This window comes from Pristiophorus japonicus, chromosome 7 (assembly GCF_044704955.1).
Source record: "Pristiophorus japonicus isolate sPriJap1 chromosome 7, sPriJap1.hap1, whole genome shotgun sequence".
In the NCBI taxonomy this organism is placed as follows: Eukaryota; Metazoa; Chordata; class Chondrichthyes; family Pristiophoridae; genus Pristiophorus; species Pristiophorus japonicus.
In genome coordinates this window covers 246,063,666-246,089,819 of record NC_091983.1, presented here as the reverse complement: position 1 = coordinate 246,089,819, position 26,154 = coordinate 246,063,666, and the positions used below count along the sequence as shown (strand labels likewise).

General features: G+C 47.1%; 1 protein-coding gene across 1 annotated transcript in view; it reads left to right on the top strand.

Annotated features, from left to right (window-relative positions):
* The window catches only part of LOC139267485 (dynein axonemal heavy chain 8-like), a 2,569,686-nt gene that overhangs the window by 516,129 nt on the left and 2,027,403 nt on the right, over positions 1–26,154 (top strand). The window contains exon 9 of the mRNA XM_070885867.1: positions 14,318–14,431. Coding sequence (XP_070741968.1) covers positions 14,318–14,431 — 114 coding nt within the window. The remainder of the gene's footprint in view (positions 1–14,317; positions 14,432–26,154) is intronic.

Sequence of the window (26,154 nt, the reverse complement as noted above, 5' to 3'; positions counted from 1 at the left end):
TTCTGAGCCTCCATGATCATGGGGAAGCTGATAAAGTCCATCCTTCATGCATACAGAGCCTCCGTGACCTGTCTAATGCAGCGATGGGTGGCATGGTGAGACAGAAATCTTGACCGCGGAGGCCTGAAAGGAACCGAACGCGTAGAAAGACAGTGCCGCGATGACGTTGACCTTGACCGAATGATGTCCTGATTACAGGCTGCATATGTGGCCTGATGAGCTCACATATTTCATTGATCACCACCTTATGGAAGTGCAGTCTCCGAAGGCAGGTGTGGTCAGACACGTCGAGGTAAGACCGCTTTTCCCTGTACGTGCGGGGTGTATATGGTCTGGCTCTCCTCATTCTTGCACGTCTTAAATTGGGCACTTAATGATGTGCATCACACATTGAGTCATCTGCCCTCTGCAGCATCTGCTTATTAATCGATGCAGGCTGAAAAATGGCTGGCCCCATTGCAATGAAAGTATAATAGCGATTGATCATAAGCAATAATTTCCTCACTAAAATACACCTAGAATAAACCCCAATAGTCTAGAGTCGCCTGAGAAGAACTTCAGAGTCAATCCAAACTCCCCCGAAGTTGAAGCATCCTTTTGAATGAAGCGACCTGCGATTTTAAAAATGGCAGCCACACCATTGGCTTTAGTTCAGAACAGTTCCACTTTTCCGGGCGATTTTTTGGGTGAGCGATATTGTGGGCATTATGTGTGCGAGGTGTTGAAAGTGACGATGGGCGATCTCCTGGGCATTAGTTTCGCCAAATGTGCTCTTTACGACAAAAAAAATGGGCTGGCGGTACTATTGAATCTCGGCGTTAATTCCGTGCGGAAAGTAATGCTGGGCGATATTATGGCCGTTGATTTCGCCCATTCTGATGATTCCCAAAAAAGTGGGCGGGTGGTATTATTTTATCCTGGCGTTACACACATGTGCCCGTCAGTTTCCATTTTGTGGCTAAATGGGCAATATATGGGCGTTATATGTCATTTCAGGGGTAAAATGGACATTAAGTGGGCATTAAGCATGCATAAAATATGGAAAATCCATCCCTTTGCATATTTTTTGTGTCCTCCTCACAATTTGCTTTCTCACCCATCTTTGTAGCATCTATCCAGTGTCACCTCATTGAAACAACCTGTGCAACCTCTCTCACGGAGATAGAATGCTTTTGTCATCTCAACTTCATCTGCCATCCATTCCATCAGCATGGGTACTGTTTATACTCTCTCACCTTGATCTTTAGAATCCCACCATGATCAGCCCCAAGACCGGCAGCACCAGGCACACCAGCAGCACCAACATAACATCAATCTTCTATACAATCAACTGATGCTTCACAGGACACAGGGTAGCAACACCCGACCACATTGCTGCCCAGGAGGCAACCGGGATGGCCTCACCATGGCCAGATTTACTTCACTTGATGCTGTACACCCAACATGATGTGGCAGGTTGACACCACTTCACACCAACACCATAATGCATCCCTACAATGCCCAAACCATTCCTTTCACGCTCACCACCATTGCGAGGGGTACCGTTATGTCTCACCATTCACTGCAACTCACTTAAGCCACTTCCAAAGGTGAACAAAAATCTCTCCAAGAATGGAAATGTTTAAAATAAAGAGGTCAATGTTTGACAGCACATTAACAGAAACTTTACATGAACATTGCAGAAAACACCTAAATGCCTATCCCGGTGCCAGAGTTAAAAACATCTCCTCATGGCTGAAGAAGAACTTGGAGTGGGATCCAGTTGTCATGGTCCACGTAGGAACCAACGACATAGGTAGAACTAGGAATGAGGTTCTGCTGAAAGAGTTTGAGGACTTGGGGTCAAAATTGAAAAGCAGATCCTCAAAAGGTAATAATCCCTGGATTATTGCCCGAGCCATGAACCAATTGGTATAGTGATTACCGATAAGCAGATTAGAAATTTAAATGCATGGCTCAAAGAATGGCGTGGGAGGCAGGTGTTTTGCTTCATGGGGTACAGGCACCAGTATTGGGGAAAGAGGGAGCTGTTCCTTTGGGACGGGTTCCAATTGAACTGGGCTGGAACCAATGTCCTGGCGCATCAAATAAGGAAGAAATAGCGGGACATCTAGATAGGAATAGTGCAATCAAGCAGATGCAGCATGGATTCATGAAGGGAAAATCATTTACTGGAATTCTTTGAGGATATAACGAGCATGGTGGATAGAGGTGTACCGATGGATGTGGTGTATTTGGATTTCCAAAAGGCATTTGATAAGGTGCCACACAAAAGGTTACTGCAGAAGATAAAGGTAAGCGGAGTCAGAGGAAATGTATTAGCATGGATCGAGAATTGGCTGGCTAATAGAAAGCAGAGAGTCGGGATAAATGGGTCCTTTTTGGGTTGGAAATCGGTGGTTAGTGGTGTGCCACAGGAATCGGTGCTGGGACCACAACTGTTTACAATATACATAGATGACCTGGAAGAGGGGACAGAGTGTAGTGTAACAAAATTTGCAGATGACACAAAGATTAGTGGGAAAGCGGGTTGTGCAGAGGACACAGAGAGGCTGCAAAGAGATTTGGATAGGTTCAGCGAATGGGCTAAGGTTTGGCAGATGGAATACAATGTCGGAAAATGTGAGGTCATCCACCTTGGGAAAAAAAACAGTAAAAGGGAATAGTATTTGAATGGGAGAAATTACAACATGCTGCGCTGCAGAGGGACCTGGGGGTCCTTGTGCATGAATCCCAAAAAGTTAGTTTGCAGGTGCAGCAGGTAATCAGGAAGGCGAATGGAATGTTGACCTTCATTGCGAGAGGGATGGAGTACAAAAGCAGGGAGGTCCTGCTGCAACTGTACAGGGTATTGGTGAGGCCGCACCTGGAGTACTGCATGCAGTTTTGGTCACCTTACTTAAGGAAGGATATATTAGCTTTGGAGCGGGTACAGAGACGATTCACTAGGCTGATTCCGGACATGAGGGGGTTACCTTATGATGATAGATTGAGTAGACTGGGTCTTTACTCGTTGGAGTTCAGAAGGATGAGGGGTGATCTTATAGAAACATTTAAAATCATGAAAGGGATAGACAAGATAGAGGCAGAGAAGTTGTTTCCACTGGTCGGGGAGACTAGAACTGGGGGGCACAGCTTCAAAATACGGGGGAGCCAATTTAAAACCGAGTTGAGAAGGAATTTCTTCTCCCAGAGGGTTGTGAATCTGTGGAATTCTCTGCCCAAGGAAACAATTCAGGCTAGCTCATTGAATGTATTCAAGTCACAGATAGATAGATTTTTAACCAATAAGAGAATTAAGGGTTACGGGGAGAGGGCGGATAAGTGGAGCTGAGTCCACGACCAGATCAGCCATGATCTTATTGAATGGCGGAGCAGGCTCGAGGGGCTAGATGGCCTACTCCTGTTCCTAATTCTTATGTTCTTATGATTTTCTAGGTCAGTATGTTAGGATCCAACCAGAGAACAGGCTATTTTAGATCGAGTATCGTGCAATGAGAAAGGGTTCATTAATAACCTTGTAGTAAAGGTGCCCTGAGGGAAGAGTGACCATAATATGATCGAATTTTACATTAAGTTTGAAAGTGATTTAGTTAAATCCGAAATTAAGGTTTTAAATCTAAACAAAGGAAAGTACATCGGTATGAGGGGAGAGTTGGCTAAGGTAGATTGGGAAACTACATGACGGTAGACAAGAAATGGCTAGCATTAAAAAAATTAATACATAATTTACAACAAACATATATTCCTTTAAGGCACAAAAAGCCCACAGGAAAAGTGGTTCAGCCGTGGGTTACAAAATAAATTAAAGTTAGTATTAGATAAAAGGAAGAGGCTTATGGGGCTCAATTTTCCTTTTTGCTGATTTTTGGCGCCCATGAGGATTAACAACTGATTTATTTTGTACCTGATTGTACTGAAAAAAATGTTGCAACTTTCGCCGAAGTTAAATTTCATTTTGGCACTGTGGTACCTGAAATTAAATGTGGGGGTGGAACTTCAAGTGTGCACCAAAAGCAGAGATTGCCAGGGTAACGAGAGACACACTGAGGGAGGTTGCCAGGGTAACGAGAGACACACTGAGGGCTGAAGCTCCCTCTTCGATTTGAAGTTGCACCAACAGGGCTTGCAGCGGCAGGGGAGCAGGGTGGGAGGGGGGGGTCATTCGGCCCAGGGTTGCAGCAGGAGCCGGGTGGAGGGGGCGGGGGCGGAGGGGGGAGCACATTCAGCCCGGGATTGCAGCAGGACCGGGAGCGAGGGGGGCGGGGGCATTCGACCCGGGGTTGTGGCCGGGGGGGAGCATTCAGCCCAGGTTTTCAGCAGGAGCAGGGGTGGGGATCCTTTTGGCCCGGAGTTGCAGAGGGGGGTGGGGGGTCCTTTTGGCCCAGGGTTGCAGTGGGACTAGGAGCGGGGAAGCGAACAGCAAAACAAGTAACCTTAAATGTAAAGAGATGAAAAAGGAACGTACTTTACCATGATCATTATAAACTATCTTTATGAGCAAGACGAAACTGCAAAGAAACAGCTCCGATATAGACCTGAGTGTCGATTTTTTTAAGATAACATAAGGTTTTTCTGGCCACTCTGTGCCGCCCTTAAAAAAAATGGGTGTTGGGGAAAATCGCTTAAATGGCCAAAACGGCGCAGAATCCAGTTTTCAACCAGACCGGCACCAAAAAATCTTCCATACAAAATATCCGGCGCTGACAGTCGCTGCTGGCATAAAAATTTTGAAGAAAGTTGCAAATTCATGATTACTCCCAAAAAATCAGGTCATCAAAAAAACGGCGCCCAATGATGGTGAAAATAGAGCCCATAATGTTGCCAAGAAGAGCAGTAAGCCTGTGAATTGGGAGGATTTTAGAATTCAGCAAAAGAGGACCAAGAAATTGATAAAGGAAGGTGTTAAGTATGGAGAAAGAGTCAGACTGAACACTGTGAGCTCAAAGTAAAGTGTTATCTTAGTCTTTTATGCAGATCTCTAGAGTGCCTCTCCAACCTGTGAGGCCTCCTTAAATACCTGTGCTCCCAAGGGATTATGGGATCACTTGGGACTCCAGGGGATGAGCCCTCTAGTGGCAGTATAGAGTAAATACAAGTTTACATAGAAACAACACTCCCCCCACCCACCCCCACCTCAAAGTCAACAGTGTAAGTATTTACAAGGTGAGTCGATCTGGGGCCCTGCTTGCTCTGGTTGATCGTCTCGGTGTGAAGACTGGTATTGGTGAATCAACTGTTGGGCCCTTGCTGGGCTGCTGTGCAGTTGGCCTTACTGGGCTGCCTGGTGTGGTGGGTCCTGCTGGGCTGCTGTGGATGATGGGTTCTGTTTCGTGGCCAATCGCAGTGCCGGTTGCCACTGGTATGTATGTTGGGGGGTCAAAGAAGGTAGGGTCCAAGGTGGGTTGCTCAGGATAGTCCGTGAATCTGAGTTTGATTTGGTCCAAGTGTTTCCGGTGAATGAGTCCATTTGAAAGTTTGACCCGAAACACCCTGCTTCCCTCTTTGACCATGACAGTGCCAGGAAGCCATTTGGGACATTGTCCATAATTAAATACAAATACAGGATCATTAGTTTCAATCTCGTGTGACACATTTGCACTATCATGGTATGTATTTGATGAAGCCGCCTGCTCTCTACCTGTTCATGTAGATCAGGGTGAACTAGCGAGAGCCTTGTCTTAAGTGCTCTTTTCATGAGCAGTTCAGCAGATGGGATCTCAGTGAGCGAATAACGTCTCGTGCAGTAGCTGAACAGGACTCGGGATAGGCGAGTTTGTAGTGAACCTTCCGTTACCCTCTTCAAGCCCTGCTTGATGGTTTGCACTGCTCTCTCTGCCTGACCATTGGATGCTTGTTTAAACAGGGCAGATGTGACATGTTTGATCCCGTTGTGGGTCATGAATTCTTTGAACTCAGCACTGGTAAAACAGGACATCGCGTAGGCCGTGTGTGGCAAACATGGCCTGCAGGCTTTCAATATTGGCATCGGACATGCTAGCCGACATTATATCACATTCAATCCATTTGGAGCACGCATTTGCAACCACAAGGAACATTTTTCCCAACAGCGGGCCTGCATAGTCGACATGTACCCTAGACCACGGTTTGGAGGGCCAAGACCATAAACTTAGCGGCGTCTCCCTGGGTGCATTGCTTATCTGCGAGCACATAGAAACATAGAAACATAGAAAGTAGGTGCAGGAGTAGGCCATTCGGCCCTTCTAGCCTGCACCGCCATTCAATGAGTTCATGGCTGAACATGCAACTTCAGTACCCCATTCCTGCTTTCTCGCCATACCCCTTGATCCCCCTAGTAGTAAGGACTTCATCTAACTCCCTTTTGAATATATTTAGTTAATTGGCCTCAACAACTTTCTGTGGTAGAGAATTCCACAGGTTCACCACTCTCTGAGTGAAGAGGTTTCTCCTCATCTCGGTCCTAAATGGCTTACCTCTTATCCTTAGACTGTGACCCCTGGTTCTGGACTTCCCAAACATTGGGAACATTCTTCCTGCATCTAACCTGTCTAAACCCATCAGAATTTTAAACGTTTCTATGAGGTCCCCTCTCATTCTTTTGAACTCCAGTGAATACAAGCCCAGTTGATCCAGTCTTTCTTGATAGGTCAGTCCCACCATCCCGGGAATCAGTCTGGTGAACCTTCGCTGCACTCCCTTAATTGCAAGAATGTCCTTCCTCAAGTTAGGAGACCAAAACTGTACACAATACTCCAGGTGTGGCCTCACCAAGGCCCTGTACAACTGTAGCAACACCTCCTTGCCCCTGTACTCAAATCCCCTCGCTATGAAGGCCAACATGCCATTTGCTTTCTTAACCGCCTGCTGTACCTGCATGCCAACCTTCAATGACTGATGTACCATGACACCCAGGTCTCGTTGCACCTCCCCTTTTCCTAATCTGTCACCATTCAGATAATAGTCTGTCTCTCTGTTTTTACCACCAAAGTGGATAACCTCACATTTATCCACATTATACTTCATCTGCCATGCATTTGCCCACTCACCTAACCTATCCAAGTCACTCTGCAGCCTCATAGCATCCTCCTCGCAGCTCACACTGCCACCCAACTTAGTGTCATCCGCAAATTTGGAGATACTACATTTAATCCCCTCGTCTAAATCATTAATGTACAGTGTAAACAGCTGAGGCCCCAGCACAGAACCTTGCGGTACCCCACTAGTCACTGCCTGCCATTCTGAAAAGTACCCATTTACTCCTACTCTTTGCTTCCTGTCTGACAACCAGTTCTCAATCCATGTCAGCACACGACCCCCAATCCCATGTGCTTTAACTTTGCACATTAATCTCTTGTGTGGGACCTTGTCGAAAGCCTTCTGAAAGTCCAAATATACCACATCAACTGGTTCTCCCTTGTCCACTCTACTGGAAACATCCTCAAAAAATTCCAGAAGATTTGTCAAGCATGATTTCCCTTTCACAAATCCATGCTGACTTGGACGTATCATGTCATCTCTTTCCAAATGTGCTGCTATGACATCCTTATTAATTGATTCCATCATTTTACCCACTACTGAGGTCAGGCTGACCGGTCTATAATTCCCTGTTTTCCCTCTCCCTCCTTCGTATTACATTTGTGAATGCAGGACTCTAAGTCTGCATCGATACTGGGCCACCACACGTGGGATCTGGCTAACGCTTTCATCATTATGATGCCTGGGTGGGTACTGTGGAGGTCACTGATGAAGGTTTCTCTGCCCTTCTTTGGAAGCCCTACTCGATTGCCCCACAGAAGGCAGTCTGCCTGGATAGACATTTCATCCTTGTGCCACTGAAACAGCTTTATCTCTTCCTGCATCTCCACTGGGACACTGGAGCAGCTCACGTGAAGCACACAGTTTTTGACTCGGGACAATATGGGGTCCTGGCTCGTCCAGGTTTTGTTCTGCCGGGCAGTGACGGGTGATTGCTCACTTTCAAATGCTTTCATATCCATGGCTAGATCTGTGGGCTGCGCCATTTCCACCCCCGTGGTGGGCAATGGCAGCCTATTGAGAGCATTGGCGCAGTTTTCTGTGCCTGGCCTGTGGCGGATGGCGTAGTCATATACGGACAACGTGAGCGCGTATCTCTGGATGCGGGCCGATGCATTAGTATTTATCACCTTACTTTCGGAAAACAGGGAGATGAGTGGTTATGGTCAGTTTCCAATTCAAATTTTAACCCAGACAGCTATTGATGCATTTTCTTTACCCCATAGACACATGCTAACGCTTCTTTTTCAATCATGCTATAGGCTCTCTCAGCCTTCAACAGACTCCTGGATGCATAAGCAACCGGTTGCAATTTCTCCAAATCATTAGCTTGTTGCAATACATACCCGATGCCATATGACGACGCATCACATGCTTGTACCAAAGGCTTACATACAACACAAGCAATTTGTTTGAGCATAACAATTTTCTAGCTTTTACAAAGGCATTTTCAAGGCTTTTGCCCCATGCCCATTCATCCCCTTTATGCAGTAAGACGTGCAGTGGTTTTAACAGTGTGCTGAGACCCGGTAAGAATTTCCCAAAATAGTTCAGGAGTCCTAGAAACGACCGCAGCTCCATCACGTTCTGTGGCCTCGGTGCGTTCTCGATTGCCTCCGTCTTTGAATCGGTGGGCCTGATGCTGTCCGCCGCGATCCTCCACCCCAAGAACTCCACTTCAGGCACCAGGAAAACGCACGTCGAACATTTTAACCTGAGCCCCACGCGGTTGAGTTGACTAAGATCCTCCTCCAGGTTCTGCAGATGCTTGACTGTGTCTCGACCTGTAACCAAGATGTCGTCCTGGAAGACCACCGTGCGCAGGACCAACTTCAGTAAGCTTTCCATGTTTCTCTGGAATATTGCCGCCGCTGATCGAATTCCAAACGGGCACCTGTTATAAATGAAAAGACCTTTGTGCTTGTTGATGCAGGTGAGGCGCTTCGATGATTCCTCCAGTTCCTGCGTCATGTTGGCTGAAGTCAAATCCAGCTTCATGAACGTCTTTCCTCTCGCCAGTGTTGCAAAGAGGTCATCGACCTTTGGTAATGGGTATTGGTCCTGCAGGGAGTAAAAATTGATAGTTACTTTGTCATCGCCATAGATTCTGATGGTGCCGTCTCCCTTGAGGACTGGGACAATAGGATTGGCCCACTCGTTGAACTCGATCGGTGAGATGATGCCCTCTCTTTGCCCGGTCTAGCTCGATCTCCACCCTTTCTCTCATCATGTACGGTACTGCTCTCGCCTTATGATGGATGAGTCGCGCCTCCGGAATTAGGTGGATCTGCACTTTTGCTCCTTGGAATTTCCTGATGCCTGGTTCGAACAGCAAAGGAATCTTGTTTAAGACCTGGGCACACGAAGTGTCGTCAGCGGGTGATAGCGCTCGGATGTCATCCCAGTTCCAGTGTATCTTTCCCAGCCAGCTCCTGCCGAGCAGCGTGGAACCATCACCCGGTACCACCCAGAATGATAGCTTGTGCACCGCTCCATCGTAGGAGACCTTTGCAGTAGCACTGCCGATTACGGGAATCAGTTCCTTTGTGCAAGTTCTTAGTTTCATGCGAATTGGAGTTAAGACTGGCCTTGAGGCCTTGCTGCACCACAATTTCTCGAAAGTCTTTTTGCCCATGATGGACTGGCTCGTGCCCGTGTCCAGCTCCTTTGACACCGGGAGTCCATTTAGTTCAACATTCAGCATTATCGGGGGACAATTTGTGGTGAATGTGTGCACCCGATGTACCTCTGCCTCCTCGGTCTCAGGCTCTGGTTCGTCGTGATCCTCCGTGGCAACATGGTGGTTTGTAGGTTTAACAGGATTTGCAGCTCGCCCGCACATACGTTGGAGGTGTCCCATTGTTCCTTAGCCCTTCCAAACGTACCCTTTGAATCGGCATGAATGGAAACGATGATCACCCATGCAGCGCCAGTGAGGTGTTAATGGCCCTGCATTCATCACCCTTGATGGTGGACTCTGAGACATCTGCGGACGTGCAGCTGCAGGCATGTGTGACCTGCCCTGTACTTTGCGATTTGAAAACATCATCACTTTGTTCACAGTACTTGCAGCAGCACTTGTGTGCTGAGAGATTTGCTTAGTATTGTCACTGGTTGCAATGAATGCCCTGGGCTATCGCTATGGCTTTACTCAAGGTTGGGGTCTCTACAGTCAAAAGTTCACGAGGTATGGTTTCGTGGCCAATGCCAAGTACGAGAAAGCCTCTGAGCATGTGCTCCAAATGTCCTTCAAATTCGCAATACCTGCAAGGCGTCTTAGCTCGGTGACATAACTTGTCACTTACTGGCCTTCAGACCTTTTGTAGGTGTAGAACTGGTACCTCGCCATCACAACGCTTTCCTTCGGGTTCAAATGCTCTCGGACCAGTGCGCACAAATCATCATAATATTTTTCCATGGGTTCCGATGGAATAAGCAGATTTTTCATGAGGCCATACATTGGTGCCCCACAGACGGTGAGGAGGATCGGCCTTCATTTGGCAGCGTTCTCTTCTCCATCTAGCTCGTTGGCTGCGAAGTATTGGTCGAGTCGCTCCACAAAAGTTTCCCAATCATCTCCCTCCGAGAATTTCTCCAGGATGCCCACTGTTCTCTGCATATTTGCGTTTGCTATCTGTATCTTGTCACCAGTTGCTCAGTATGGAGAAAGAGTCAGACCGAGCACTGTGAGCTCAAAGTAAATTGTGACCTTAGTCTTTTATTGCAGGTCTTCAGAGTGCCTCTCCAACCTGTGAGGGCTCCTTAAATACCCATAATCCCTTGGGACTCCAGGGGATGAGCCCTCTGCTGGCTGTACAGAGTAAATACACGTTTACATGAACAACAGAAGGGAAAATAGAATATGATAGTATAACAACGAGAGACATAAAAACAGACCATAAAAGCTTCTATAGGTATGTAAATAGGAAAGGATTAGCGAAAGTATATATGTGTCCCCTACAGGTGGAGACAGGAGAAATTATGGGGAATAAGGAAATGGCAGATAAATTAAACAAATATTTCGTGTCTGTCTTCACGGAAGAAAACACGAAAAACCTTCCGGAAATAGTGGAGCACCAAAATTCGAGCGAGAATGTGGAACTGAAAGAAATTAGTATTAGTAAAAAAATAGAACTGGAGAAATTAATGGGACTGAAAGCCGATAAATCCCCTGGACCTGATGGCCTAGTCCTAGGGTTTTGAAAGAGGTGGCTATAGAAATTGTAGCTGCATTGGTTGTCATCTTCCAAAATTCCATAGATTCTAGAATAGTTCCCGCAGATTGTAAGGTGGCTAATGTAACCTCGCTATTTAAGAAAGGAGGGAGAGAGAAAACAGGGCACTATAGACCAGTTAGCCTGATATCAATCATAGAAACATAGAAAATAGGTGCAGGAGTTGGCCATTCAGCCCATCGAGCCTGCACCACCATTCAATAAGATCATGGCTGATCATTTACCTCAGTACCCCTTTCTTGCTTTCTCTCCAGATCCCTTGATCCACTTAGCCGTACGGGCTAAATCTAACTCCCTCTTGAATATATCCAGTGAACTGGCATCAACAACTCTCTGCGGCAGGGAATTCCACAGATTAACAACTCTCTGAGTGAAGAAGTTTCTCCTCATCTCAGTCCTAAATGGCCTACCCCTTATCCTAAGACTATGTCCCCTGGTTCTGGACTTCCCCAACATCGGGAACATTCTACCCACATCTAACTTGACCAGTCCCGTCAGAATCTTATACGTTTCTATGAGATCCCCTCTCATCCTTCTAAACTCCAGTGAATAAAGGCCCAGTTGATCCAGTCTCTCCTCATATGACAGTCCAGCCATCCCTGGAATCAGTCTGGTGAACCTTCGCTGCACTCCCTCAGTAGCAAGAACGTCCTTCCTCAGATTAGGAGACCAAAACTTAACACAATATTCGAGGTGAGGCCTCACTAAGGCCCCATTCAACTGCAGTAAGACCTCCCTGCTCCTATATTCAAATCCCCTAGCTATGAAGGCCAACATACCATTTGCTTTCTTCACCGCCTGCTGTACCTGCATGCCAACATTCAATGACTGATGAACCAGGTCTCGTTGCAGCTCCCCTTTTCCTAATCTGCCGCCATTCAGATAATATTCTGTCTTCGCGTTTTTGCCCCCAAAGTGAATAACCTCACATTTATCCACATTATACTGCATCCGCTATGCATTTGCCCACTCACCTAATCTGTCCAAGTCATCCTGCAGCCTCCTAGCATCACCCTCACAGCTCACACCGCCACCCTGTTTAGTGTCATCTGCAAACTTGGAAATGTTGCACTCAATTCCTTCATCTAAATCGTTGATGTATATTGTAAAGAGCTGGGGTCCCAGCACTGAGCCCTGTGGCACTCCACTAGTCACTGCCTGCCATTCTGTAAAGGGCCCATTTATCCCGACTCTCTGTTTCGTGTCTGCCAACCAGTTCTCTATCCACGTCAGTACATTACCCCTAATACCATGCGCTTTGATTTTGCACACCAATCTCTTGTGTGGGACCTTTTGAACCACATCCACTGGTTCTCCCTTGTCCACTCTGCGAGTTACATCCTCAAAAATTTCCAGAAGATTCGTCAAGCATGATTTCCCTTTCATAAATCCATGCTGACTTGGAACGATCCTGTCACTGCTTTCCAAATGCGCTGCTAGTTCATCCTTAATGATTGATTCCAACATTTTCCCCACTACTGATGTCAGGCTAACCGGTCTATAATTACGCGTTTTCTCTCCCTCCTTTTTAAAAAAGTGGTGTTACATTTGCTACCCCTCCAGTCCATAGGAACTGATCCAGAGTTGATAGACTGTTGGAAAATGATCACCAATGCATCCACTATTTCTAGGGCCACTTCCTTACGTACTCTGGGATGCAGACTATCAGGCCCCGGGGATTTATCGGCCTTCAATCCCATCAATTTCCCTAACACAATTTCCCGCCTAATAAGGATATCCTTCATTTCCTCCTTCTCACTAGACCCACTGTCCCCTAGTACATTCGGAAGGTTATTTGTGTCTTCCTTCGTGAAGACAGAACCATAGTATTTGTTCAATTGGTCTGCCATTTCTTTGTTCCGCATTATAAATTCACCTGAATACGACTTCAAGGGACCTACGTTTGTCTTCACTAATCTTTTTCTCTTCACATATTTAAGAAGCTTTTGCAGTCAGTTTTTATGTTCCCTGCAAGCTTCCTCTCGTACTCTATTTTCCTCCTCTTAATTAAACCCTTAGTCCTCCTCTGTTGACTTCTAAATTTCTCCCAGTCCTCAAGTATGTTGCTTTTTCTCGCCAATTTATATGCCTCTTCCTTGGTTTCAACACTATCCTTAATTTCCCTTGGTAGCTACGGTTGAGCCACCTTCCCCATTTTATTTTTACTCCAGACAGGCTGAAGTTCATCCATGTGATCTTTAAATGTTTGCCATTGCTTATCCACCGTCAACCCTTTAAGTATCCTTTGCCAGTCTATTCTAGCCAATTCATGCCTCATACCGTCGAAGTTACCTTTCCTTAAGTTCAGGGGCGGGGTGGGGGAAAGTCGGAGCCTCAGGTCCTGCTTGTGGCACCACCAGGATAGATTCGGCCGGGAGGGGGCTGGACCTTGACAGGGCGGGACTTGTCGCCTGTCGGTCAAAAGAAGTGCAGTACAAATAGTTAGTTCCATTTTTTAAATGGTGACAGATTGGGAAATGTTGGTGTTCAAAGGCATCTGCGTGTCCTTGTACACAAATCACTGAAAATCAGCATGCAGGTACAACAAGCAATTAAGAAAACAAATGGTATGTTGGCCTTTATTACAAGAGGATTTGAGTATAAGAGTCAAGATATCTTACTTGATTTATATAGGGCCTTGGTGAGACTGTACCTGGAGTATTGTGTACAGTTTGTGTCTCCTTACCTAAGGAAGGATATACTTGCTATTAAGGGAGTGCAGCGAAGGTTCACCAAACTGATTCCTGGGATGGGAGGGTTGTCCTATAAGGAAAGATTGAGTAGACTAGGCCTATATTCTATAGTGTTTAGAAGAATGAGAGGTAATCCCATTGAAACATACAAAATACTTACAGGGCTTGACAGGGTAGATGCGGGGAGGATGTTTCCTCTGGCTGAGGAGTCTAGCACCAAGGGTCAGAATCTTATATTAAGAGTGCAGTCATTTAGGACTGCGATGAGGACAAACTTTTTCACTCAAAGGGTGGTGAACCTTTGGAATTCTCTACCCCAGAGGACTGTGGAGCATGAAGAAGGCTGATCTGTTTTACCCTTTTTCTTTGTAGATGTGGCTAGAGCTGGATTCTCAAATCACTGATGCAGCTAATGAAGCAAAGGACAATGTAAAGTTTTTGCAGGCGTTGGAAAAAGTCTGTCAGCCACTCTACAATTCTGATCCGGTAAGTTTTCTTAAGGAAATGTTGTCAGCTGAAAAGTTTATATATTATAGGGCGAATTTTACAAGTGGATGTTGGGGTTCTCTGCACCTGATTTATGGTGTATCCAGTTCTCGAAAGTGTGATTTTAAGTGTGCAAGGAGTCTCCAGATTAAAATTTATGAGGGCAAGACTCCAGTCTTGTGCATATTTCACGCATATAAATTGGGTATATGACAGTTGAACAAGCCTGGTCTGCTTTGGCGTGTTTTTTCAAGCAATGCTTTTGTTGTTTCAGTCACTGTTTAAGTCTAGTAGGACTAGAAATTCACTGCATTAGCATTCCCCTTAGCACCCCTGGAGGCTGCTAACAGGGCACAAATGCCTTACTGCCCGGGCGCGACACAGACAATGACTTCTGCCATATTGGGCAGGGGTTTTACTGGCGGCGCTACAGCTTTGCGCCTCGATCTCCTGCGCCCGGAGATCTGTGACGTAATCGCCGTGCGCATCACCCCGTTGGTGCCCCGGCCTCAAAATTCACTTTCGCCCTCTGCAGCAGTGCCGAGCACTGACAGCTGTAGGAAACGTGGATCAGGCTGTTGGCTGCTACCTGGGCAAAAATTAAAGGTAAGGTGGGCGATGAAATTTACAGAATAAACTTACCGGAGTTTTCCTGCTGCTGCTCCATTTTCTTTGTGGGGTCCTGGTAGTGATTGCTCAGCCTGGCACTCTGGTTGAGTGCCCGGGCTGATCGCGCGGCACCCCTGCTCCACAGTGGTCCAGGTAGGTCTCTTTTCTTCTGCAGAGTAGGCAGTCTGGGTCCTTCCCTTGCAGTGAGGGAAGAGCCCATTGGACGCAGTAGCACTGAACAATCCAGTGCTGAGGCGTCCGTCCCGTTAGCGCCCCAGGAAGGAAGTGGAGCGCTTGATTTAGCGCTCCACTTCCTTCCAGTGGCGGTAACCCGGATTTCTGGAGAGGGTCGAGACTTCTGCGCCTGGCATTAAATCTCGTGCCTTCCGACTGTTACAGCCCCCAAATGGGACAATACTCAATTTCTCCCCTTAGGTTTTTGGCAGTGAGCATTTCTCTACTTATAAGAACATAAGAGCATAAGAAATAGGAGCAGGAGTAGGCCATACGGCCCCTCGAGCCTACTCCGCTGTTTAATCCGATCATGGCTAATCCGATCATGGACTCAGGTCCATTTCCCTGCCCGCTCCCCATACCCTTTATTCCCTGATAGCTTATGAAACTGTCTATTTCTGTCTTAAATTTATTCAATGTCCCAGCTTCCACAGCTATTTGAGGCAGCGAATTCCACAGATTTACAACCCTCTGAAAGAAGAAATTTCTCCTCATCTCAGTATTAAATGGGCTGCCCCTTATTCTAAGATTATGCCCTCTAGTTCTAGTCTCCCCATCAGTGGAAACATCCTCTCTGTACCCATCTTGTCAAGCCCTCTCATAATCTTATACGTTTCAATAAGCTCACCTCTGTTTCTTCTGAATTCCAATGAGTAGAGGCCCAACCTACTCAACCTTTCCTCATAAGTCAACCCCCTCATCTCCGGAATCAACCTAGTGAACTTTCTTTGAACTGCCTCCAAAGCAAGCATATCCTTTCGTAAATATGGAAACCAAAACTGCACGCAATATTCCAGGTGTCGCCTCACCAGTGCCCTGTATAACTAGCAAGACTTCCATACTTTTATACTCCATCCCCTTTGCAATAAAGGTCAAGATTCCATTGGCCTTCCTGGTCACTTGCTGTACCTGCATACTATTCTTTTGTGTTTCATGCACAAGTACCCCCAGGTCCCGCTGTGCTGCAGCACTTTGTAATTTTTCTCCATTTAAATAATAACTTGCTCTTTGATTTTTTCTGCCGAAGTTCATGACCTCACATTTTCCAACATTACACTTCATCTGCCAAATTTTTGCCCACTCACTTAGCCTGTCTATGTCCTTTTGCAGATTTTTTGTGTCCTCCTCACACATTGCTTTTCCTCCCATCTTTGTATCGTCAGCAAACTTGGCTATGGTGCACTCGGTACCCTCTTCCAAGTCGTTAATAGTCGGGGTCCCAGTACTGATCCCTGCGGCACCCCACTTGTTACTGATTGCCAACCCAAGAATGAATCATTTCTCTGTTCTCTGTTAGTTAGCCAATCCTCTATCCATGCTAATATATTACCCCCAACCCCGTGAACTTTTATCTTGTGCAGTAACCTTTCATGTGGCACCTTGTCAAATGCCTTCTGGAAGTCCAATTACACCACATCCACTGATTCCCCTTCATCTACCCTATTTGTTAAATCCTCAAATAATTCCAGCAAATTTGTCAAACATGACTTCCCCTTCATATATCTATGCTGAATCTGCCTGACCGAAATTTGCTTTTCCAAATGTCCTGTTACTGCTGCTTTGATAATGGACTCCAACATTTTCCCAATCACAGATGTTAGGCTAACTGGTCTATAGTTTCCTGCTCTTTGTCTGCCTCCTTTTTTAAATAGGGGCGTTAAATTTGCAGTTTTCCAATCTGCTGGGACCTCCCCAAAATCTGTTATCTTATTGAATATCTTAAATAGTTTTATTTCTCTTTATATTTCCACATTTTTGTATAGAAGCCTTCAGTTTTCTAAGGCACCCTTCCCTCAAGTCTTGCCAATCACTGCTGCAGTACAATATGCACCTTAAAGGGTTGGGAAAATAGGAGACCCTTTGTTCCTTTGGAAGGTGATATCCTGCCTGATAACACGTGCTGACTATATTTCAGGGCTTCCTCATACCTGTCCAGGTGTGGAAACGGGACAAGAATTCTGATCAAGGGATCATTGAATTTATTTTCAGTCTTTGTTTTTGGATGTCAGTGAAGAGCCATCAGCCAAGGCTGAAGCAGGTATCCCCTCAGTCACCTATCAGTACTCCTTTCACATTGCTGTGGTAGAGCACTGCAGGTGTCCTGGAATACTTGCGAATAAAACGTGGATACTCTGTGGGTAGCATGCATTAACATGGATTCTTAAGTGACCAGCACCACTCACTATCTGGACATTCAAGGAATAAATGGTTTCATGTTACTGTGTCAGCTGTGGCTCAGTTGGTAGCACCCTCGCCTGAGTCAGAACGTTGTGGGTCAAGTCTCAATCCATATGCTTGAGCACAAAGATCTCGGCTAACACTCCAGTGTAGTCCTGAGGGAGTGCTGTGCTGATGAAGGTGCCATCTTTCTTATGAGATGGTAAACCAAGGCCCCCGTCTGCTCCCTCAGGTGGATGTAAAAGATCCCATGGCACAATTTTGAAGAATAGCAGGTGAGTTATCCCCGGTGTCCTGGCCAATATTTATTCCTTAATCAACACCACTAAAAACGGATTATCTGATCATTATCAGGTCATTGTAAGAGCTCGCTGTGTGCAAGTGGCTGCTGTGTTTCCTACATTATAATACTGACTACACTTCAAAAAGTACTTCATTGGATGTCCGGTGGTCTAGAAAGATATATAAATGCAAGGCTTTCTTTCTTTGATGAAGTTGATGGGAATTTCAGCCGAGGCCCTTTGAATCATAGAATCATAGAATAATTACAGCATGGAAGAAGGACATTTGGCCCGATAAGTCTGTGCTTGTCCCACTACCCCGCCTTTTCCCTGCAAATTTTTTTCGTTCATGTACTTATCCAACTCCCTTTTGAAAGCAGTGATTGAGTCTGCGTCTACCACCCTTTCAGGCAGTGGAAGTGTCCTAGAGTTCCCACATAGCACAGGATGTGCATTCCGCTGGACTGAGCTGCATTGCCATGCCTTTATTTATTCGACTATTAATTAACTTCATTTCTTTTTCTAAGCAACTTAATAGAAATAAACTTAAGACTGAAAAAAAAACAATCACCAACTACTCACCAATCAGCTCCTTCCCTTGTGATGATGTCACTGACACTCGCGCTCACTCTGAACTCTTCGGCCACTCCTCTCGCATCTATTAACTTAGAGACCTTGGGTTCTGTAGCTCCACTCTTCCTTTTCAGTCAGACTTCTCCACCACCTTCCTGCTCTCCACTGAATTCCTGCGATCACAAAATTCCCCACTTTGCTTGCAAATCACTCAGTTTGCGAATCTCCCAGTTCTGCGTACAACCTCAGTGCTCAAGCTCCTTATGAGTAGCATAAATGGCACCTTGCACTTGTGGAAATCAAGCCAGTTGGGAGGAGTATTTAACAAATTAATTCTTGGGATGTGGACATCACTGTCAATGCTAGCATTTATTGACCATCCCTAGCTGCTCTTGCCAAGGTTGCTTCTTGAACCACTGCAGTTCATGTGGTAAAGGTGTTCCCACAATGCTGTTAGTTAGTGAGTTCCAGGATTTTGACCCAATGACAATGAAGAAATGGCAATATATGTCCAATCCTGTAGATAGTACACACTGCAGTCATGGTTGCACCAATGGTGCAGGGAGTGGATGATGTGCCGATCAAGCGTACTGCTTTGTGCTGGATGGTGTTGCGGCTCTTGAATGCTGTTGCAGCAGCACACATCTGTTGGATAGCCTGGAGAGACGTATGTTGGATATCCTGGGGAGTTAAGGGTTTAAGGGTTAACAGTCAAATTTCTTTGTGTCTTGAAGCAACAGGCTTTCCATTATAAACAGGATGACTTGAAGTTATGTGAGGAGAAAGCATGGCTGTCTTATGATATGTAAAGTGCTTGTGTAAGGAAATAAGTGTGAGTAATAAAATGTAACTTTAGTTTTAGGGTAATAAAACAGGGGTAATGCATCCATTAGTTACAGATAGAAGTTGGTAAAACTGTTTCTTAAAAGAGTTTATGGACTGTATGTCAGGAAGTCTTGCTTAAGTGATGTAATTTTGAAGTAAACAAATTACGACTGTTTACATGAATAGTCTGTTTTCAAATGGTTTTGGAATAGATAGATACAGTCTTATCTATGACTTTTTCCGTGTTATAGCCAACATATTGTGGATAATGTTTTTCAACAGTATCTCAGAGGGCTGTTCAGAAACCGAAAAGCCACTCTCTGTATACAGTTAAGGCTGATCACCTCTACTGTGTAACAATAAAGTCTGTTCCGTATACTCCAGTACGAAGTCTCGTGCTTGCTTGAAACGTGTTGTTGTGAACCAGAGGAGAAAGGAGGTTGACTTCTAACATTATCCAGGTAAGTGTAGACACTCCTGACTTGTGCCTTGTCAGTTGACAAGGCTTTGGGGAGTCAGGTGGCGAACCACTCACTGCTGAATACCCAGCCTCTGACTTGACCCATGGCATTTCTGTGGCTGGTGCAGTTCAGTTTCTAGTCATTGGTGACCCCAGGATGTTGATGGTGGTGGACTCGGCAATGGTAATACCATTGACTGTCAGGGGAAGATGGTTATGCTGTCTCTTGTTGGTGAAGATGGAACTGTGTGGCACGAATGTTACTTGCCACTTGTCAGGCCAAATCTGGATGTTGTGTAGGATCTTGCTGCATGCGGGTATGGACTGCTTCATTATCTGAGGAATTGCGAATGGAACTGAATCATTAGCGAACAGCTCCACCTCTGACGTTATGATGGAGGGTAGGTTATTGATGAAGCAGCTGAAAATGGTTGGGACTAGAGCATTGAAGAACGCCTGCGGCAATGTCTTGTTTGAGATATTTGGCCTCAAATGACCACCGCCGGAGTGTCTCAAAGGTATATTGCTTTGTGTCGATTTTGTGTTGACAACCTTTTCCCATTGTTTCACAAGCAGTACAAGGATACAGTGGATGCTGCTTTGTGAGTGCTGGAGGCACCTTCAACCTGCAGAACAGGGAGACCACTTCGAGAAGGCTTGTCTTGTGGAAGGCTTTGAAATGGGGGGCAGTGCTAGCAGGCCAAGGTCTCCTGCACATTGTGCAAGCTGCCGAGGCATGGGGAAGAAGATAGCACCAGGGGCATCATCATCATCATCATCATCATAGGTGGTCCCTCGAATGAGGATGACTTGCTTCCACATGTTCACAGATGTTTCAATGAAGGACTTGATGTTCCAATCCTGAACTCCAATTGAGGGGGTGGAAGATGCCTGTGCATGGATTTTTTTAACATGTGGTGTCCATTGCACATCAGCCACCATACGGGCTTGACAGAGCTAGGCCTTTATCCAGTGCCAAGGATTAACCAGGACGACTGGTGTCCTGCTCTGCCCGGGGGCAACGGCTGCAGAGGCAGCGGGCAAGGGCCGCAGCTATCATTGCAGCCCACCATGGAGAGGGCCAGGAAGATGGCGACAGGGGAGGCAAGAGAGGTGCCACAGGAAGGCCCTCAGCAAGAGCGTCCCGTAAAGAGGAGAGTTAGGTACACGGACCCCCCAAACTTGATACTGGGCCAGCAGGCCACGGGACAGCCTACGTCGGAGCCATATGCTGGGCAGCAGCAGCCTGCAGAGCTGGAGGAGGCAGGAGAGAAGCAGGGAGAAGACGTCGTGACGGAGTTCTGCAGTCTTCTGCAGGCATATTGGAGCCACAGACACAGGTGAGGACATGGCATCCAAGGTGACTATCGCCCTGAACTTGTGTGCGACTGGGTCCTTCCAAGCTGCCACTTGGGACATGTGCAACATCGCGCAATTTGCAGCCTACACATCGATACGGGAGGTCACAGATGCTCTGTATAGGAGGAGGGTCGACCACATCACATTCCCCATGATTAGGGACAAGGAATTGGAGTGCCTGTGTATTGCGGACTTCCCCAGGGTCCAGGGGGTTATTGACTGCATCCATGTCAGTCTCAGGCCACCCCAACAAACTCCCAAGCAATTCAGAAACCGCAATGTTCAATTCGTTTGCGATCACAACCACAAGATTATTTAAGTGAATGCCTGGTTTCCTGGTAGCAGCCGCGACTCTTTCATACTACGCCAGAGAGGTATGCCACGCCTCTTCACTTGTCCCAATGAAGATTGCGGCTGGCTCCTTGGTGATAAGGGCAACGCGCTGAGCACTTGGCTCATGACTCCTCTGCACAACCCGAGAACTGCTGCACAGCTCGCGTATAATGAGAGTCTGATGGCCACCAGGACTATCATTGAACACACTATTGGCATTCTCAAACAGAGGTTCCATTGCCTGGACCACTTAGAAGGTGTGCTGCAGTACTCGCCTGAGTGTGTCTCCATATTCGTGGTGGTGTGCTGCATGCTCGACAACCTGGCCATTATGAGGGTACAGCCATTGGAGGACGAGGCAGCAGTGACACCTGTGGAAGAGGAGGAGGAGGAGGCATGAGGAGAAGGAAGAGGAGGCACAGGGGGAGGAACAGGATGTGGGTGGGCAGCCACGTAGGAGGCGGAGTCGCCATTGTGACCCTTCAAGGAAGCACAAAGCCGTCTTATAGCTGCGCAATTCACAGAACTCATTGCTCAGTTGAGCCTGCATCTGGCCCTGTCCATGGGCCAACCTGTGAGTCCTCTCACACATCATTCCCACACAGTAAAATTAGAGACCTCATCACAAGTTCCAAATACAAAATAAAGATTTATTAGATTTCAAACAATGGGTTTCCAAAACAGTCACATAATTAATTATCACCCATGTGCAACTCCTTATTACTCCACTTATGCAGACCTATCCCTACGCTGCAGTGTCTCCCCTGTGAATGCATCATGGCTTTGGGAAGGCTGCTGAGTGTCTTAGAGGAAGCTACAGATGTCCTTCTTGGATCAGCTCTGGTCCTGGAAGGGCCGGCTGCAGACTGGGCCGCATCCTCCTGTGCGCCTTTAGTTGAAAGTAGCTGGGGCGAAGCCATGGTTGGCAGCAATTGTGGAGTGGCAGGTATCGGCCCAAGGCTGCTGTGAACTGGAAACCCCACATCAGTCTCCTGGTCCGAGGAGCCAGAGCCACCACCCGCTCCCTCCCCGGGGCAGCACCCTACTGCTGGAGCACAGGTAGGCGGAGAGGGATGGCATCGTTAGGCCCCCAGTCGATCGTGGTGGAGCCAGCCATAATGGCAGCAGTCACATCTCACATAGCCTCCAGCTGAGACTGCATGAGAGCAGCCACACTCTGGAAGCCATCAGAGACAACAGCAGTCAGACGCTCCGTGCGCTGTTGCCCAGAATATCTGAGCATCCAGGGCAGCGGAAATCCTGTCCAAAGAAGCACAGCTAAGCTCGTTCCCTCATGCCTGTGCTGCAATGACAGCGGTTACCACTGCCAAGAGATGCGTCATTGCAGCTAGATCCGCATGGTCACTCTGGGATTCCACCATCGTCTGCACACTCGCAATGATGGTCTCCATGGTGTGCGCAGAGCTGTCCACACTGCGGGAGGCGGACTCTTCCATGCTCCTCACCAATTGCGACAGCCTCTCGGGCACCCCTTGCATTGTCACTAATAGCTCCGATTGCATGGCCTCCAGCCTTTAGTCATAAGCCTCAACATCGATGGGCGTGTCTGAATTCTCCTCAGCAGGACTCGGCTGCGCACTCGCCCCCCGGAGAGATGGCATCTGAGGTTCCCTTGGCCCTCCACCATGCTGCAGCCCGCTAGGCCCTGGTGCTTCCCCCAGTGCAGACCTCTCTCCTAAATTTATACATAAGCAAAATACTGCGGATGCTGGAATCTGGAATAAAACAGAATATGTTGGAAATCTCAGCAGGTCAGGCAGCATCTGTGGAGAGGAAGTAGAGTTAACATTTTGGGTCGATGACCCTTCATCAGACCTGGAGAGTGTTCAAAAAGAACAGATTCTTAACAAGTATTGAAAGGGGGAGGGGAAGAAAGAACAAAAGGGATGGTCTGTGATAGGTTGGAAGACAAGAGAGATTAAAGACACAAAAGGGATGGTGGCCCAAATTCAAATGGTAATGCCAGGAGTTAGGAAAACATTAGTCAAGATAGAGTGTGAATGGTGGGATAATGACCAACTTCTTGACTCGTGTTTCAGGCATGTGTGTATGTGTGGATTCATATCTATTTAAAAAGGGAGTTGCAATCCACTTTCTTTTGTGAAGTGGTTAGATTAGGAGCAAGCACGATATAGCCAGTTTTCGCCTGCCTGCATATCCAGACTATGAGCTGGATATGAGCACCTCCGTCAAGCTGGGAACCCTGAGCCCTTGGGAGCTCTCCCCGAACAATCCTTCCCTCTGGCCATCTACTGCCATCCTTCAACTCTCTCTCCCTCACCCTTCCCCTTCCACTGTCTAAGCCCCTTCTGGCTCTAACTTCGACCCCCCCAAAGTATCCTCCTATCTCGAAAACCTGTGCTGCAAGAGTCCACTGCCCACTCCCATCCCCCAATCACGACTCACCTTCTCTCTACTACCAAGGACCCTCCAACTGGACTCTCGCTCCACATTGGCCGACTCAGCTGCTCCGGCGATCTTAACTTCAGTGAGCCTTTGACCAGCTCCAACCTCAGGTTTTGGTCTTAACTTCACTCCTCCCCCTCACGCAGAAGCCCTCCCACTAGCGACGCTTGGGCCTGCAACCCTCTGACGACGCTTGGGCCTGCAATCCTCCGACGATGCTTGGGCCTGCAACTCTCCGGCAAGGTCCTGGTCTTCACTCCACCGGCGACATCCTGGCCTTTACCCCTTCAGTGACGTCCTGTCTGCTGGCCCCATTCAACGACGGAGTCTCTGTTGCGCACGTGGTGTGCACAATGGCTGTGATAACTTTGATCTATTTGACCTCTCCTCCTCCCACAATGTGGACCTCTAACCTTCCCAATACCTGCCCTTAGCCAGGCTTCCGTTTTCTCATCGCCTCACCGAAGGGGCTGCTCAGCGCCGGGCTTACAGCTCTCCAGTCGTCTTGGATCCCCTTGCCACTGCACCAAGACCTTGCTCTGCTAAGCTCGTGAGGTAGCTGGTGTGCAACGGCCACCCACGTTAAAAGAACTCACGCACAGGCATCTTCCACCCTTCAAAATGAAGTTCGGGACCTGGAACGTCAGGACGGGTACACAGCCAGATAGTAAATAGGTGACCAGCAGGAAGAGCAGTGCAAGGAAGATAGTTCAGGGGTCCCCTGCGGTCATCCCCTTGCAAAACCGATACACCGCTTTGGGTACTGTTGAGGAGGATGACTCATCAGGGGGGAGCAGCAGCAGCCAAGTTCATGACACCGTGGGTGGCTCTGCTGCACAGGAGGGCAGGAAAAAGAGTGGGAGAGCTATAGGGGATTCGATTGTAAGGGGAATAGATAGGCGTTTCTGCGGCCGCAACCGAAACATCAGGACGGTATGTTGCCTCCCTGGTGCAAGGGTCAAGGATGTCTCGGAGTGGGTGCAGGACATTCTGAAAAGGGAGTGTAAACAGCCAGTTGTCGTGGTGCATATAGGTACCAATGATATAGAAAAAAAACGGGATGAGGTCCTACGAGACGAATTTAGGGAGCTCGGAGCTAAATTAAAAAGTAGGACCTCAAAGGTAGTAATCTCAGGATTGCTACCAGTGCCACGTGCCCGTCAGAGTAGGAATCGTAGGATAGCTCAGATGAATACGTGGCTTGACGAGGGAGGGGGTTCAAATTCCTTGGTCATTGGAACCGGTTCTGGGGGAGGTGGGACCAGTACAAACCGAACGGTCTGCACCTGGGCAGGACCGGAACCAATGTCTGAGGGGGAGTGTTTGCTAGTGCTGTTGGGTATGAGTTAAGCGAACATGGCAGGGGGATGGGAACCTATGCAGGGAGACAGAGGGAAGTAAAATGGAGGCAGAAGCAAAAGATAGAAAGGAGAATAGTAAAAGTGGAGGGCAGAGAAACCCAAGGCAAAAAACAAAAAAGGCCACATTACAGAAAAATTCTAAAGGGGCAAAATGTGTTAAAAAGACAAGCCTGAAAGCTCTGTGCCTCAATGCGAGGAGTATTCGGAATAAGGTGGACGAATTAACTGCGCAGACAGCAGTTAACGGATCTGATGTAATTGGCATCAGGGAGCCATGGCTCCAGGGTGACCAAGGCTGGGAACTCAACATCCAGGTGTATTCAACATTTCGGAAGGATAGACAGAGAGGAAAACGAGGTGGGGTGGCGTTGCTGGTTAAAGAGGAAATTAATGCAATAGTAAGGATGGACATTAGCCTGGATGATGTGGAATCGGTATGGGTGGAGCTGCGGAATTCCAAAGTGCAGAAAACGTTAGCGGGAGTTGTGTACAGACCACCAAACAGTAGTAGTGAGGTTGGGGACAGCATCAAACAAGAAATAAGGGATGTACGCAATAAAGGTACAGCAGTTATCATGGGTGACTTTAATCTACATATTGATTGGGATAACCAAACTGGTAGCAATGCGGTGGAGGAGGATTTACTGGAGTGTATTAGGGATGGTTTTTTCGACCAATATATCGAGGAACCAACTCGAGAGCTGGCCATCCTAGGCTGGGTGATGTGTAATGAGAAGTGACTAATTAGCAATCTTGTTATGCGAGGCCCCTTGGAGAAGAGTGACCTTAATATGGTAGAATTCTTTATTAAGATGGAGAGTGACACAGTTAATTTGGAAACTGGGGTTCTGAACTTAAGGAAAGGTAACGTCGACGGTATGAGGCGTGAATTGGCTAGAATAGACTGGCAAAGATACTTAAAGGTTTGACGGTGGATAAGCAATGGCAAACATTTAAAGATCACATGGATGAACTTCAGCAATTGTACATCCCTGTCTGGAGTAAAAATAAAACGGGAAAGGTGCCTCAACCATGGCTAACAAGTGAAATTAAGGATAGTGTTAAAACCAAGGAAGCGGCATA